Genomic DNA, 17,130 nt, shown 5'->3' on the forward strand with positions numbered 1-17,130 from the left:
TGTAACATTACACCAATGACATCCCCTTCTGAGGACATCAGAACATAAAAATATTGAGATGTATTTGAGCCCATTTGTACAAACTGGCCCACCTTGAATAGTTCCTATGAAAAAACAAAAAGGCTCTGGACTCTGGTCAAAATTCCCCACGACAGGTACTCCTGTTAGTGTTGTCAGACACTGATTCACAATAGAGGCTTCAGTGACTTCCTCTCCTGCCTCTGGAGTTACTCATTATGGCCTGGAAGTTGTCCATAGACTTCTGATGCAAGGACCTGCTGTAGGCCCCACATGGTGTGACATTAGAGCAGCAGTTATTCCTTCTGACAGAGCTGTGCTAAGAGTAGATGACACTGAGCATGTGTCCCCTCATCCAGATTCCCATTATGATTTGGGACCTGTAAACAGCACCCCAAGAGCTCAGCACAGCTATGGAGCCTCCTTGAGACAAGATACAGCTAAACCTGGGCCCCCTGTCATAACCTACCTGCAGGAGGGGTGGCCTCCCCTCTCCTCGATCCCTTACCAGGTGCTGAAGGAGGTCACCCCCCTTCCCAGACCCCTAGGCTCCCTGTGAGCTCCTTAGGATTCCCTGAGTGAAAAGCAGTGGGAGATTTAGGCACTAGAGACAACATCTCCACATTCATACCTGACCCAACTCAGGCAGTGCTGCTTTTCATCCCTTAATTGGGACATCCTGATGAAGGATGGGACTCAAGGGTCCACAACTGACCAAACATTAGGCTGTCATTTTAGCCCTGACCAGCAGCTGGTTTGGACAGCATGTGTTTACAGACCCCTGGATGACTGTCTAAGAGTCTGTGGTAAAAGAATTCTGGGAATCTCTTGCTTAACAGATATCCACGATATAAGTCAAGGTAACACTTGTCTGTATATGTACTAAGGCCTCGCCAAGACACTCTTATCCACATCAAAGTCCCAGGCACTGCTAATAGTAACCAAGGCAACTCATTTCCCTCAGAACATACTGTGCTGGGCTGTAGAACTCGGCATTCAGTGTAGTCTTACCCTCTCGCTACAGTCTGCAGGCCTCTTAAGGGCACCATAATGGCGCACTGAAATAACTTCAGATCAGCTGATTGAAAGATGACCTCTTCAGTCATCTGAGATGTATATTAATGCATCTGACTTCATCTTTTTTTTCCCTAACAGACTTTACCTTTCTCTGTGGCAGTTTTAGGTTTATAGAAAACTTGATTACAAAGTACAGAGAGTTCCCACTTAACCACTCTGCCTTCACATACTTTGCCCTATTTTTTATATCTTGTATTACTGAGGCACATTTGCAGATGTGAACCAATATTGATGCATTAAAGTCCACAATTTACGATAGCATTGACTCTTTTGGTAGACAGTCTGTGGGCTTCGGCAACATAAAATGAGTTGTGTCCATCATTTCTGTATCATGTATTCTACTTTCCCGCCCTAAAAGTCCCCTCTGCTCCACCTATTCATTCATTCCTCCCTCCTACCCCCCAATTCCTGGCAGCCGAAGATCTTTAATTGTCTCATAGTTCTTTCCTTTCCACAACTATGCTTGGAATAATACAGTGTATAGCCTTGTCATATTGGCTGCTTTCACTTAGGAGTATGATTTTAAGGTTTCTCCACGTCTTTTTGGTTTGATACATTTCCTTGTAACAGTGAGTAACATTTCATTGTATTGATGTTCCAGTGATTATTTTTCCATTCATCTGTTGGAGAATATCTTGGTTTTGGTTTTTCCTTTATTTATTTATTTATTTATTTATTAAGAACTTTTATTGAGATATAATTGACATACAATAAACTGCATATATTTAAAGTGTACAATTTAATATTTTTCTCTTATTAGTAATGTATATATGGCAGTCCCAGTCTTCCATTTCATCCCCCCCCAACCGCCCCCCCACACCCCTGGGCTTTCCCCCCTTGGTGTCCACGTTTGTTTTCTACATCTGTGTGTCTATTTCTGCCTTGAAAACTGGTTGATCTGTACCATTGTTTTAGATTCTGCATATATGCATTAATATACGATATTTGTTTTTCTCTTTCTGACTCACTTCACTCTGTATGACAGACTCTGGGTCCATCCATGTCTCCACAAATGTCCCAATTTCATTCCTTTTTATGGCTAATATTCCATTGTATATATGTACCACATCTGTATCCATTCATCTGTTGATGGACATTTAGGTTGCTTCCATGTGCTGGCTGTTGTAAATAGTGCTGCAGTGAACATTGGGGTGCATGTGTCTTTTTGAATTACGGTGCTCTCTGGGTATATGCCCAGTAGTGGAATCGCTGGGTCATATGGTAACTCTATTTTTAGTTTTGCAAGGAACCTCCATACTGTTTTCCATAGTGGCCGTATCAATTTACATTCCCACCAACAGTGCAAGAGGGTTCCCTTTTCTCTACACCTTCTCCAGCATTTACTGTTTGTAGATTTTCTGATGATGCCCATTCGAACCAGTGTGAGGTGATACCTCATTGTGGTTTTGATTTGCATTTCTCTAATTAGTGATGTTGAGCAGCTTTTCATGTGCCTCTTGGCCATCTATATGTCTTCTTTGGAGAAATGCCTATTAAATCTTCTACCCATTTTTTGATTGGGTTGTTTGGTTTTGTTTGATATTAAGCTGCATGAACTGTTTATATACTTTGAAGATTAATCCTTTGTTGATTCATTTGCATATATTTTCTCCCATTCTGAGGGTCGTCTTTTCATCTTGCTTATAGTTTCCTTTGCTGTGCAAAAGATTTAAGTTTCATTAGGTCCCACTTATTTATTTTTGTTTTTATTTCCATTACTCTAGGAGGTGGGTGAGAATATCTTGTTTACCTGTGAGTCTTGGCAGTCATGAGTAAAGCTTTTATAAAAATTCATGCACACTTTTTTTCTATGAATGTAAATTTTCAACTAACTTAGTAAATTACAAAGGCATCTGATTGCTGGATTGTATGGTTAAGCATTGGTTTAGTATTTTAAGAAACTGTCCATTTTCTAAAGTAGGCATACTGTTTTCTGTTCCCACCAGCAATGAGTGAGAGTTCCTGTTGCTCCACATCTTTTCCATCCTTTGGTGTTCTCAACTTTTGGAATTTTAGTACTGTAATACGTATCTGATAATAACCTCATTCTTCTTTTATTTGCAATCCTAAAGACATATGATGTGGAGCATCTTTTTCTTATGCTTATTTACCATCCATAAGTCTTATTTGGTGAGGTGTGTTTTCTGATATTTTGTCCATTTTTAATTAGGTTACCTGTCTTCTTTGGTTGGTCTTAGTTGTGGCACTCAAGATCTTTGTTGCGGCAGGCGGGCTCTTAGTTGCACCATGGAGGATCTAGTTCCCTGACCAGGGATCAAACCCAGGCCCCCTGCACTGGGAGTGCCAGGTCTTAACCACTGGACCACCAGGGGAAGTCCCCGCCTGTCTTCTTATTGTTGAGTTTTAAGAGTTCTTTCAATATTTTGGATACCAGTCCTTTATCGGATAAGTCGTTTGCAGAGATTTTCTCCCAGTCTGTGGCTTGTTTTCAGTCTCTTAACTGTGTCTTTCATTGAGCAAGTTGTCATTTTAATGAAATCAGTTTACTAATTTTTTTCTTTCATCAATCCTGCTTTTGGTGTGTTGAATCAAAAAAACTCATCACCAAACTCAAGGTCACCTAGATTTTGCCTCTTTAATAAGTGGTGCTGGGAAAACTGGACAGCTACATGTAAAAGAATGAAATTAGAACACTTCCTAACACCATACACAAAAATAAACTCAAAATGGATTAAAGACCTGAATGTAAGGCCAGACACTATAAAACTCCTGGAGGAAAACATAGGAAGAACACTCTTCGATGTAAATAACAGCAAGATCTTTTTTAATCCACCCCCTAGAATAATGGAAATAAAAACAAGAATAAATAAGTGGGACCTAATGAAACTTCAAAGCTTCTGCACAGCAAAGGAAACTATAAGCAAGACAAAAAGACAACCCTCAGAATGGGAAAAAATATTTGCAAATGAATCAACAGACAAAGGATTAATCTCCAAAATATATAAACAGTTCATCCAGCTCAATATCAAAAAAATAAACAACCCAATAAAAAAAATGGGCAGAAGACCTAAATAGGCATTTCTCCAAAGAAGACATACGGATGGCCAAGAAGCACATGAAAAGCTGCTCAACATGACTAATTATTAGAGAAATGCAAATCAAAACTACAATGAGGTATCACCTCACACTGGTTAGAATGGGCATCATCAGAAAATCTACAAACAGTAAGTGCTGGAGAGGATGTGGAGACAAAGGAACGCTCTTGCATTGCTGGTGGGAATGTAAATTGATACAGCCACTATGGAAAACAGTATGGAGGTTCCTTGCAAAACTAAAACTAGAACTACCATATGACCCAGCGATTCCACTACTGGGCATATACCCAGAGAACACCATAATTCAAAAAGACACATGCACTCCAATGTTCACTGCAGCACTATTTACAATAGCCAGGACATGGAAGCAACCTAAATGTCCATCAACAGATGAATGGATAAAGAAGATGTGGTACATACGTACAATGGAATATTACTCAGCTGTAAAAAGCAATGAAACTCAGACATTTCTAGAGACATGGATGGACCTAGAGACTGTCATACAGAGTGAAGTGAGTCAGAAAGAGAAAAACAAATATTGTATATTGACACATATATGTGGACTATAGAAAAATGGTACAAATCAACCAGTTTTCAAGGCAGAAATAGAGACACAGATGTGGAGAACAAACATATGGACACCAAAGGGGAAAGTGGGGAGGGTTGGGGGGGGAAGAATTTGGAGACTGGGATACCAAATTGTACACTCTAAATATATGCAGTTTATTGTAAAAAATAATCAAATAAAAAGTTAAAAAAAAAAAAAACTCATCACCAAGCTCAAGGTCACCTAGATTTTGTCCTGTTATCCTTTTTTTCAATATTTTTAAAATTCAAGTGTAGTTGATTTACAGTCAGTTGATTTACAATGTTGTGTTAATTTCTGCTGTACAGCAGAGTGATTCATTTATACATATATATAATTTTTAAAATATTCTTTTACATTATGGTTTATCATAGGTTATTGAATATAGTTCTCTGTGCTATGCAGTAGGACCTTCTTGTTTATACATTTTATATATAAAAGCTTACATCATCTGCTAACTCCAGCCTCCCATGCCATCCCTCCCCCTTGGCAACCACCAGTCTCTTCTCTATGTCTGTGATTCTGTTTCTGTTTCATAGATAGGTTCATTTTCTCCTGTGTTATCTTCTAGGAGTTCTGTAGTTTTGCATTTTACATAAGATCTGTAATCCATTTGGGGTTAATTTTTGCAAAAGGTGTAGGATCTGTATCTAGATGTTCTTTTTTTTTTGGCACTGTTTGTTGAGAAGACTATCGTTTCCTCATTAAATTGCCTTTGATCCTCTGACAAAGATGAATTGACTATATTTTATTTGGATTTATAGGAAATCATTGACTTGTATATTAACCATTTATCCTTCAGTCTTACTCTACTCTCATTAGTTCAGGGGTTTTCTTTGTTGTTGTTGATTCTTTGAGTTCTTTCTCCACAATTATGTCAGACATGACAAAAGACAGTTTTATTTCTTACTTCCCATTCTGTATACCTTTATTTCCTTTTATTCTGTAAGGTTAAACTTCCAGTACAGTGTTGACCAGGACTGGTTAGAGAGGGGACATCATTGCGTCCTGATCTTACCAGGAAAACATCTAGCTTCTCACCATTAAGTGTGATGTTTACTGCAAGGTTTTTGTAGATGGTCTTTCTCAAGAAGAGTAAGTTCCTCTTTATTCCTAGTGTGCTATCATAAATGGATTTTGGATTTTGGATTTGGTCAAGTGCTTTTACATTTTCATTTTCTTCTCTTTCATTCCTCATATTAATAATTTCTGTCTTTTTTTTTTTTTTTTTTTGGCCATGCTGTGCAGTTTAATTGCCCAGCCAGGGATTGAACCTGCTCCCTCAGCAGTGAAAGCAGTGTCTTAACCACTGGACCACCAGGGAATTCCCCCAGAATGTGTTCTATCTTTATGAATTTTCCATGTAAACTTGAGAAGGATGTATATTCTGCTGTTGTTTGATGACATAGTCCACAGTTTTCAATTATGTCCAGTTGTTTGAGGGCTGTTCAATTCAGCTTTGGCTTTCCTGAATTTCTTCCTGCTGGTTCTCATAATCGTTAATTAGAGGGGTGTTGAGGTCCCACTGTAATAGTGGAGTCATCTGTTTCTCCTTGCACTTCTATCCATTTTTCCCTGGTGTGTTTTGCCACTGTATTGCTATGCACATAAGCACTAAGGACTGGTGTGTCTCCTTGGAGACTTGACCCCTTTATCTTCATGCATTGCCCCTTTTTATCTCTCTGCTTTGTCAGAAAGTAATATGGATATTCTTGTCTTTTAATTTTTTTTTAAAGAAAAGTTTATTTTTTCCAAAAATAATACATCATGTATTTAATGGACAGAGTATTTACACTAGGTCTTCTGACATTTTCACTACTATTCCTGACATGGAAATGGAACATTCCAGAAGCTAAGTTTATGACTTATTATTTAGTTGGTGTAATGGTTAATTTTATGTGTCAATTTGACTGGGCCATAGGGTGCCCAAAATTTGGTCCAAAATTCTGGGTGTTTCTGTGAGGGTGTTTTTGGATGAGATTAACATACAGATTGGTAGACTGAGTAAAGCAGATTGCCCTCCAAAAAGTAAGTGAGCCTCAATCAGCTGAAGGCTTGTCTTGTCTTTTAATGTTAACATGATACATCTTTTTCCCTTTGTCTGATTGCATCTGTCTTTATTGTGAATGTGGCTTCATTACAGACAACATATAATTGGGTGATTTTTTGTTGGTTTTTTTTAATCCACTATGACAGTATCTGGGCTTCAGTTGTATTTTTAGACCATTGACTTTTTTTTTTTTAGGTGGAGTTGATTTACAATATTGTATCAGTTTCAGGCATACAACCTAGTAAGTCAAAATTTTTATAGATTATACTCCATATAAAGTTATTACAAAATACTGGCTGTATTCCCTGTGCTATACAATATAATATACCCTTGTAGCTTATTTATTTAATACATAGTAGATTGTACTTCTTAATATCCTAGCCCTATCTTTCCCCTCCCCACTTCCCTCTTTGCACTGGTAACTGCTAGTTTGTTCTATCTGTGAGTCTGTTTCTGTTTTGTTATATTCATTTGTGTCTTTTAGATTCCACATATAAGTGAAGTCATATAGTATTTGTCTTTCTCTGTCTGACTTATTTTACTGAGCATAATACCTTCCATCTATCCATGTTGTTGCAAATGGCAAAATTTCATTCTTCTTATGGCCAAGAAGTTTTGCATTGTATGTATGTACTACATCTTCTTCTCCATTCATCTGTTGGACATTTAGACTGCCTCCATGTCTTCGCTATTGTAAATAATGCTGCTGTGAGCATTGGGGTGCTTGTATCTTTTTGAAATAGTGTTCATTTTCTTCCACCATATACCCAGGAGTGGAATTGCTGGATCATATGGTAGTTCTACTTTTAGTTTTTTGAGAAATCTCAATACTGTTTTCCATAGTAGTTGGCACTAATTTACATTCCTACCAACAGTGTACAAGGGTTCCCTTTTCCTAGCATCTTCACCAACATTTGTTATCTGTGGTCTTTTTGATGGTAGACATTCAGACAGATGTGAGGTGATATCTCGTTTTGACTTGCATTTCTCTGATGTAGTGATATTGAGCATCTTTTCACATGCCAGTTGATCATCTGTATGTCTTCTTTGGGAAGATGTCTGCTCAGGTTTTTTGTCTTTTTTTCTTTTTTTTGTTTTTTGTTTTTTGTTTTTGCTGCATCAGGTCTTAGTTGTGTGGGCACACAGGATCTTTCGTTGTGGCATGTGGGTTTCTCTAGTTGCAGCATGTGGGCTTAGTTGTCCCGCAGCACGTGGGATCTTAGTTCCCCGACCAGGGATCAAACCCACATCCCCTGCATTGGAAGGTGGATTCTTAACCACTGGACCACCAGGGAAATCCCCTTTTGTCCATTTTTCAATCAGGTTTTTTTTTTTTTTTGATACTGAGTTATATGAGCTGTTTCTATATTTTGGATATTAACCCCCTTATCAGTCATATCATTTGCAAATATTTTCTCCCATTTAATACATTGTTTTCTGATTTTATCGATGGTTTAAATTTACTTATTTATTAACCACAAAAAGTTTATTGGTACCTAACTTTCCGTACTTTTTCCTGTATTTATTTTTAATTTTTTCCTTTTTTATTGATATTTTATTGATATACAAAATACATATAGTATTAACTAAGAATTTTTTACAGAATTTTTTTTAATTTTTATTTTATAGTGGAGTACAATATAGTTGATTTACAATGTGTTAGTTTCAGGTGTTCAGCAAAGTGATTCAGTTACACATAAACATGTTATCTATTGTTTTTCAAATTCTTCTCCCATTTGGATTGTTACAGAATATTGAGCAGAGTTCCCTGTGCTATGCAGTAGGTCCTTGTCAGTTATCTATTTTATATATAGCAGTGTGTATATGTCAATCCCAAACTTCAATTTATCACCCCCCCCACCCCATCCCCTTTGGTTACTATTGTTTGTTTTCTAAGTTGGTGAGTTTCTATCTTGTAAATAAGTTCATTTGTAGCTTTTAAACATTTTTTTTAGATTCCCCATGTAAGCAATATCATATGATATTTGTCTTTCTCTGTCTGACTTCACTTATTATAATAACCTCCAGGCCTGTTGATAGTTGCTTCAGATATGCAAAATCTTTTTTTAATTAATTTATGTATTGGCTGCATTGGGTCTTTGTTGCTGCACATGGGCTTTCTCTAGTTGCGGTGAGTGGTGGAGGGCTGCTCTTCATTGTGGTGCGCAGGCTCCTCACTGCAGTGGCTTCTCCTGTTGCAGAGCACAGGCTGTAGGTGTGCGGACTTCAGTAGTTGTGGCTTGCAGGCTCTAGAGTGCAGGCTCAGTAGTTGTGGCTCACTGGCTTAGTTGCTCCGTGGTATGTGGGATCTTCCCAGACCAGGGATGGAACCCTGTCCTCTGCATTGGCAGGCAGATTCTTAACCACTGCGCCACCAGGTAAGTCCCCTCCAGTTTAGTATTTAATCTCGTTAAAAATACATCTTCTATATTCTTGTATTAGTCTCCAAGTACAAATACATAATAAATTCTCTGGCCACTGGAGAAAAATTGCTAAGCTGTACATCATGATCAAGTTCAAATTTACAGGAAATAGCAGTAGAGTGTATCAGTTGATGCTACCTTCATTTGTGCATAATTTATGTATTTGTCATCTATGATCATCCACACTTGGGATTACTAAGTTGACTAATTTTTCTCCTAATCAGTGTGAAATGTAATCTGCTTTATATGCTGTTTTGTTATTTCCTTATTACCAAGAAGATGGACATGACATTTTTCATGTGTAGTCTCTTGTCTTCTGTTAAACATGTTTTGGTTATTTTCCCATTTTTTAAACTGTGGTGTCTGTTCATCTTGCTTTGCACACTAATCCTTTAACATTGCATGTATTTTCTTCTACCTGTTGTTTGTCTTATAACTCTGTTTAAAATTTAATACATTTGAATTGGTCAGGTTCTTGCCTTAGGGCTTATTCTGTTCCTTGAATGAGAAAATCCTACCAATTTTTGGATCAGTGAAGTGTTTACCTGTGACTTCTGAAAGTGTCCCAATTTTATCTTTCATGTTTAAATGTATAATGAATTGGCTGTTGTCCGTGGAATACAGGGGAATACAATGCATTTCCCAGTTAGATAACAGTTTGTTATAGATATATTTTAGGAGAGGTAACAACCAGTGACATTAGGTTAGTTCTAAGAACATCTTTTGTATTTTCATTTACCTCATTCTCCTTTAATGCTACCCAACAAAAATTAAATTGTTCCCATGAGGATCATTAAATATCTCATTCATTCTTCTTTAGTACCTAATTAAATTTGTTCTGGAGGAGGCCAGATGCAAGCTTCCAGATGTTCCTTCCTAGTGTAATCACATAGGATGGGCTCAACCCTACAAGCAGCAAGTGTGACAACACGTGTAAAACACTGTCTTCCAGAGAAGCTCACTAGAAACTCTTTACCCAGAGTGACTTTTGGGGGACAGATCACATAGGCACTCTCCACTGAGCATAACAAAAGTGCAGACACTCAGAGTGAAGAGGGTTTGGGATGTACTGGAAACAGTCTGGACACACTGAGCCACTCTTATCATTTAGGTTGGTGGGGTCACTCATAAATCCCAGTTTCCAGATACCAACAAAGGACAGACATTGTGACCAGGCATTGCTAAGAATCAGTGGTCTCAGGCCAGCTAGTATTAACTCTCTTCTGCACACTTTGTAGTAGGACATTGTTAAGAGCAAGCGCTACAGATCCACCATAGAAAGAGTAGTTAGAGCTGACCCAAGCAGCTCAGGCAGGAAGTGGTTACTTCCTCACAATCTAACAGGATCATGAACATGTGGAAATTATACATTTTTACTGTGATCACTTAAAGTCTTATTCTCTAATGGTAGGGTCCAGAGCACATTAGAGAAATGCTATACAAGTGAAAGAAATATTTCCACTTTAAGGCCATCAATTCCTATGAGAAAAACTTTTCAGGAAGCGGGGATTTTTTTTCTTCGTTAACTGAATGGATAAAGTCTACCATTGTAATTACTGTGTGAGAGCCTTTTCTCTGTCCCCTGCATGTGGACATCAGTAGGTTAGTGATCTTTTACAAGAGACCAGTGGTCAGGGGAATTATGTGGTTGAGGGCTGTCATGTTCCTGTGCACCACATGAGGGCACGGAAATGGAAATGAGAGGAGTGGAAAGGCATGTGGCTCTCAAGTGACTGGTTGAGAATCACTACACCTCCTGTAATTGGAGAAGGGAAGTTTTTGTTTTTTAGAGGAACGCACTGCTGAACCCTTTGTGTTTTATAATGATGAGCACATTCACCATCAAACCATTGTGGTCTTCAGTGGACTCCCTTGCAAATTGCAATTCTTTTTCAGCTCTCCAAGGTCAATGAAGCCCAGGGTACACTTTTCCTGGAAAAGGCTCTTCTGGCATCTTACCTTCTCAGTATATCTGCATATATGTGGTAAAGATGGTGGGAAGCTGCTCTGAGGCCCATGAATGTAGGGATTTTGTGGAGGTCTAAGTCGTCATGCCTTCTTTATCATGCCTTAGCACTAACTTCAGAATAGCTTCCTAGCCCCATGAAATAGGGCAGATTAAAAAGGAATAACTGAATTTTTATCAAATATATTTAAAGAAAATTTAAAATCAATACTTTCCACAAGACTATTTTCATTCAGCCAGTTGCACCTAGACTACTTCAAGACAGTACAGCCAGCTAGGCCTAGTAATAAGCTGAATTTCCATAGGTCTCCTGGCCTGTCATGTTTGGTGATGGGAATAGAAGAAAAAGCTTCCAGTTCTTCACTCTTTTTTTTTCCCATTAAAACCTCATGCATATGTGACCCTGTGCTTCACTGGAATGCTATGTGATATGGTGGGTATTAAAGGTCACAAGGAATTGATGATCTTAAAATGGAAATACTTCTTTCATTTGGAGTTCACATTTCTCCAGTCTGCCCTGGAGCCTACCATTAGAGAATAATAAGACTTAAGTGATCATAATAAAAATATAGAAATAATTTCCATTTGTTAATGATGCTGTTAGGTTTGTGAAGAAGTGGTTATGCACAGAGAGGAAGAATTTTTATAATCAAGTCACAGAATATATATTTTGATAACAGCATCATATGTGAACTTCTTATGCATGGACTACAGATTCCCAGTACTGTCCATCTCACCCATCTTCCTGTACATATATTTGTGATGTTTTAGGACCCAGTGGCCTTTGAAGATGTGGCTGTGAACTTCACCCTGGAGGAGTGGGCTCTGCTGGGGCCTTCACAGAAGAAACTCTATAGAGATGTGATGCGGGAAACCTTGAGGAATCTGGCCTCAGTAGGTAAGGGTGATGACATTCCTTCACTTAAAGAACAAGTATTTCCTGCCCATCAGTGTTGTTCTAAGATTTGGAATGGGGAAAGGAACATTGGTAAATAAATCATGGTTTGAGGTCATCATTAGATCTGTGACGTAATAATTTTCCTATAACTTACTGATCTTTTTGGGTTTGCATTTTAGGGGAAAAATGGGAAGACCATAACACTGAAGATCAGTACAAAAACCAGGGAAGAAATCTGAGGTGAGTTGCACTCACAATGGAAAGCAGTGTCCCACAAGGGAATCTTCTGAGTCTTGAAAATTTAAAAACAAGTAGACACAAAAGGGTCCAGCTTCATATTTACTCTCAGAAAGTTTATACCAAAAATGTTTTCTTAAGTGTGTCATGGATGTTCATTGTTTACCAAATAGTTTACTTTGAAACATATTCAGAGACTGCATATATGAATATCACTATGAAAATAGCAATGGTTGAGCTTTCTTGCAGAGCATTCAGTATATTCACTTTCAAACAATTTACACAGTGCAGAAAAACCTACACTTTTCCTGTAAATGGTAAAAATGTAATATTAACATTTACTATAAAATCATTAACAAAGAAATCATTGTGTGCTTCTAATTTTTTTTTAACAGAAGTCATACATTACAGAGACGCCATGAAAGTAAAGAAGGTAGTCAGTGTGGCGAACACATCAGCCTTATTCCAAATCTGAATCTGAACAAGAAAAATTCTACTGCAATGAAACCATGGGAGTGCAGTGTGTGTGGAAAAGTCTTCATGAGTTGTTCATCCCTTAATAGGCATGTGAAATCTCACACTGCACCCAAACCATCCAGGTATCAGGAATATGGAAATAAGCCTTATAAATGTAAGGTATGTGGGAAAGCCTTCAGTTATCTCCAGCCTTTTCAAAAACATGAAAGTAATCACAGCATAGAGAAATCCTATAAATGTAAAGAATGTGGGAAATCCTTTAGATATCGCCAGTCTGTTCGAAAACATGAACGGACTCATACTGGGGAGAAACCCTATCAATGTAAACAGTGTGGAAAAGCCTTTCGGTATCATCAAACCTTTCAAACACATGAAAGGACTCACACAGGAGAAAAGCCCTATGAATGTAAGCAGTGCGGTAAAGCCCTCAGTTGTCCCAGTTCCTTTCGAAGTCATGAAAGGACTCATACTGGAGAAAAACCCTATGAATGTAAAAACTGTAGTAAAGCCTTCAGTTGTCCCAGTTCGCTTCGAAAACATGAGAGAACTCATACTGGAGAGAAACCTTATGACTGTAAGGAATGTGGGAAAGCCTTCATTTCCCTTGGAAGCTTTCAAAGACACATGATAACACATACTGGAGTTGGACCTTATAAATGTAAGGACTGTGGAAAAGCATTCAACTGTCCCAGTTCCTATAGAATACATGAAAGATCTCACACTGGAGAAAAACCCTATGAATGTAAACAATGTGGTAGAGCCTTCAGTTGTTCCAGTTCTTTTCGAACGCATGAAAGAACTCACACTGGAGAGAAACCCTATCAATGTAAGGAATGTGGAAAAGCCTTTCACTGGCTCACCACTTTTCAAGTCCATGTGAGGACTCACACTGGAGAAAAACCCTACATATGTAAGCAGTGTGGTAAAGCTCTCAGTTGTCCTACTTCATTTCGAAGACATGAACGGACTCACACTGCAGAGAAACCCTATGAATGTAAGCAATGTGGGAAAACCTTCAGTTCTCCTCTAGGTCTGCAAATACATGAAAGAACTCACACTGGAGAGAAACCCTATAAATGTGAGAAATGTGGGAAAGCATTTGTTTCTCTCACAAGCTTTCGAAGACACATGATGACACACACTGGAGATGGACCTTATAAATGCAAGGAATGTGGGAAAGCATTTAATTGTCCCAGTTCATTTCGAATACATGAAAGAACTCATACAGGAGAGAAACCCTATGAATGTAAAATATGTGGTAAAGCCTTCAGTTGTTCCAGTTATGTTCAAGTACATGAAAGAACTCATACTGGAGAGAAACCCTATGAATGTAAGGAATGTGGGAAAGCCTTCATTTACCGCACAACCTTTCGAGGTCACATGAGAGTGCACACTGGTGAGAAACCATATAAATGTAAAGACTGTGGGAAAGCCTTTAGTCGACCCAGTTCATACAGAAGCCATGAAAGAATTCACACTGGAGAGAAACTTCTTGAATGTAAGCATTGTGGGAAAGCCTTTAATTGGCCCACATCCTTACATAAACATGTCATGAGAATGCACACTAGATAGGTAAATTATAACTGATAAATACAGGAGGATTTTCTATCTTAAAAAGTTTACTGGGTTAGCCAAAAAGTTCATTCGAATTTTTTGGCCAACCCAATACAATTCAAAGTCATGTGAAAACTCTACTGGAGGGAAATGCTATAAAATATAAATAATATGGGAAAGCCTGATGCAGATTAATTCACATATAATACTCCAGAAAATGAAAGAAATGTTTTAATAGTTAAAATATATATCATCTTTATCAGTGGCTTATTCTGAAACTCAGTCTCTAATTATGGTTTCTACTTGTTAATTTTGCAAATGAATGTTGAGTTGAAACAATTCTGTAAGTACTTTTTAAGCAATAGTACATAAGCTTAGTAGGTAGTATTTTTCCTTAAATCAACTTAGAGAATTTTTGTCTTTCCATCTTGAAATCTGTTGGATTCATGGTTGAACTGGAATATAATTATGTGCCAATACCATATAATGTGCCAAAATATATAGTTTTTAAATTGTTCTGTAAGTAAAGGGGGTCATGGAATAATGACACTTTGGTAGTTGTTGGGATTTTCCTATTGGCTTCATGTGTCAGGTACTGGATATTTCTTACCCATTGTAAATATGCCTCTTTTATTAGAAAAACTTTCTTTTTCTTTTGTCAGAAGAGCCTTCTTCCATTTTCCTTGCTAATAGTTGGCATAAATTTGTAAGTATGCAAAGTTTATCGAGTATAATCTCATTTGACTTAGTATTTACATCTTTTCTCTGTCATTCCATCTGTGATTTGGGTAATAGGCTTTACATTAAGAAAAGAGACTCATGTTGACATCAGCTGCATACTTAAGGCAACCTTACATTGTTTGCAAGTTTAATTATTTTAGATTTAAATTCATAGCTACAACCTCTGCACTGAAGCACTATTTTTTTCCCTACCAATGCATTAAAATTCCTCCTGCATTATTCTGATATCACCATTTAGGGTCTCTTTTACCCATAATGCAGTTAGAATTATATGATATCACTGAACTCAACTAGTGGTACTACCATTCCTCCATCATATTGAGCACCTACTATGTGCCTGTTCTGTAAATAAAACAGTGAACATAACTGATGTGGTTACTGCTCTCACAGTGCTTCAAGTCTGTCAGATTAAATGTAAACATTTCTAGCTACTTTTTAAAGTGTTATAAACATTTAAATTCTGATTCATTTTTATGGTAACACTGTATGTAATAGGCTGATAAGTCTTTATATTTTCAAAAAGAAAAAAGAGACATGAGACAGGACAATAAAATGTAGAATTGGAGATGCTCTCCTAGAATGTGTTATGTCAACATGGGTAATATGTTGTGACCTACATTTTCTAGGCTCTCTTCTTTTCATGGTTCCATGTTAGAATTCACCACTAGCCTCCCTTGCATGACATTTGGAGAGCTAAATGAAGAAGGCCTTAGTTTTTGAGCCACATAGGAGTTTCACATATACCTGGTTCCAGCCCATTCTCCTGATTCTTTGCCCTGCCAGTCCAAAGTATCCACGTTACCACCAGCTACATGACTTCATTTTCTCAGACCTGTCAGTTTCCACACATGCCTCCACAAGTTCCATAGCAAAGATCCATCACAGTTTGGATTTTCCTGCAAGTCCTCAAGTGTCCACCAGGCAACAAATTTAGATTGTTGTGGCTGAGAATGTTTTGTGAAGCACTGACTCCCCTTTTCTCTATGTTGTATTTGTATAAGGTCTAATTTGTGTAGTAAACACGTTGTTCTGTTGATATTGCTGGTGACTGTGTGTTCCTGATTCCACTACAGCAGCTACAATGATGCAGTCAGATGGAACCACATGGTCCTGTAGTGTGTTCCTCTACTGTACTATGCAGTGACTTCTGTGACCCAATCCTTCCATGCGAGAATTAGCACATTCCTCTTATTGGATAGACTGTGGATATTTCCAATTACTCACAGTTGAACATAATTCCTTGGTACATTTTCAGTTATGTTTGAGTGTATGTGATTGAAAACAATGTTCTTTTTTTTCTTCTTGTCAAATGCTTCTGTAGATTTTTCTTAGAAATGTTTTAACTTTTTCAAAAACTTGTATACTAACAAATGTTATCTTTTCCATTTACTAATAGGATACATTGAAACATCCCATTGCAGATGTGGATTTTTAGATCAACTTTGTGGTTTTTTTCTAGTTAATTATTATACATTTTGACTCAGCATTATCATGTATATTTTTCCTCAGGCAGATTTTATTTTTTCATAGTTACAATTTTTGTCATGAAACTGATTTATCATTTTTTCTTAATTAAAAACTTCAATCATGGTTTTGTTAGTGCCTTCTTGCCAAAGACTACAAGGTTCACACTTGTATTCAAATTGAGGGGCATAGAGGAGGGATAAATTGGGAGACTGGGGTTGACACATACACACTACTGTATATAAAATAGGTAACTAAGGACCTACTGTATAGCACAGGGAACTCTACTCAGTACTCCGTAATGACCTATATGGGGAAAGACTAAAAAAGAGTGGATACAGGTATACGTATAACTGATTCACTCTTCTGTATACCTGAAACTCAACCTTGTAAGTCAACTGTACTCCAATAAAATTTTTTTTAACAGATCAGAAAAAGAAATGTTAAAAAAAGCAACAGAGGGGCATAATGAATCATTGTAATAAGGATGGCCACAAACCATAATGAGAGTGGGTTGTATCAGTAAGAGACTGTCCAAAAGCTCTTCTTACAGGATTTAGACTTCTATTAGGTATTACCTCCT

The 17,130-nt window shown here is 37.6% G+C and overlaps 1 protein-coding gene across 6 annotated transcripts in view; it reads left to right on the top strand.

Moving 5' to 3' along the window:
- Positions 1 to 16,673, top strand: part of LOC130837389 (zinc finger protein 791-like) — a 47,521-nt gene extending 30,848 nt beyond the window's left edge. For 2 of the 6 annotated variants that reach the window (XM_057710290.1, XM_057710287.1), the window contains exons 2-4: positions 11,948 to 12,074; positions 12,254 to 12,314; positions 12,707 to 15,144. In XM_057710290.1, coding sequence (XP_057566273.1) covers positions 12,041 to 12,074; positions 12,254 to 12,314; positions 12,707 to 14,360 — 1,749 coding nt within the window. In that variant the 5' untranslated portion in view covers positions 11,948 to 12,040 and the 3' untranslated portion in view covers positions 14,361 to 15,144. Of the gene's footprint in view, positions 1 to 11,947; positions 12,075 to 12,253; positions 12,315 to 12,706 lie in introns of all 6 variants that reach the window. The other 4 variants (XR_009049284.1, XM_057710291.1, XM_057710289.1 and 1 more) reach the window with 4 other exon arrangements.
- Positions 16,674 to 17,130: the final 457 nt, after the last annotated feature.

Source organism: Hippopotamus amphibius, chromosome 15, assembly GCF_030028045.1.
Source record: "Hippopotamus amphibius kiboko isolate mHipAmp2 chromosome 15, mHipAmp2.hap2, whole genome shotgun sequence".
NCBI lineage: Eukaryota > Metazoa > Chordata > Mammalia > Artiodactyla > Hippopotamidae > Hippopotamus > Hippopotamus amphibius.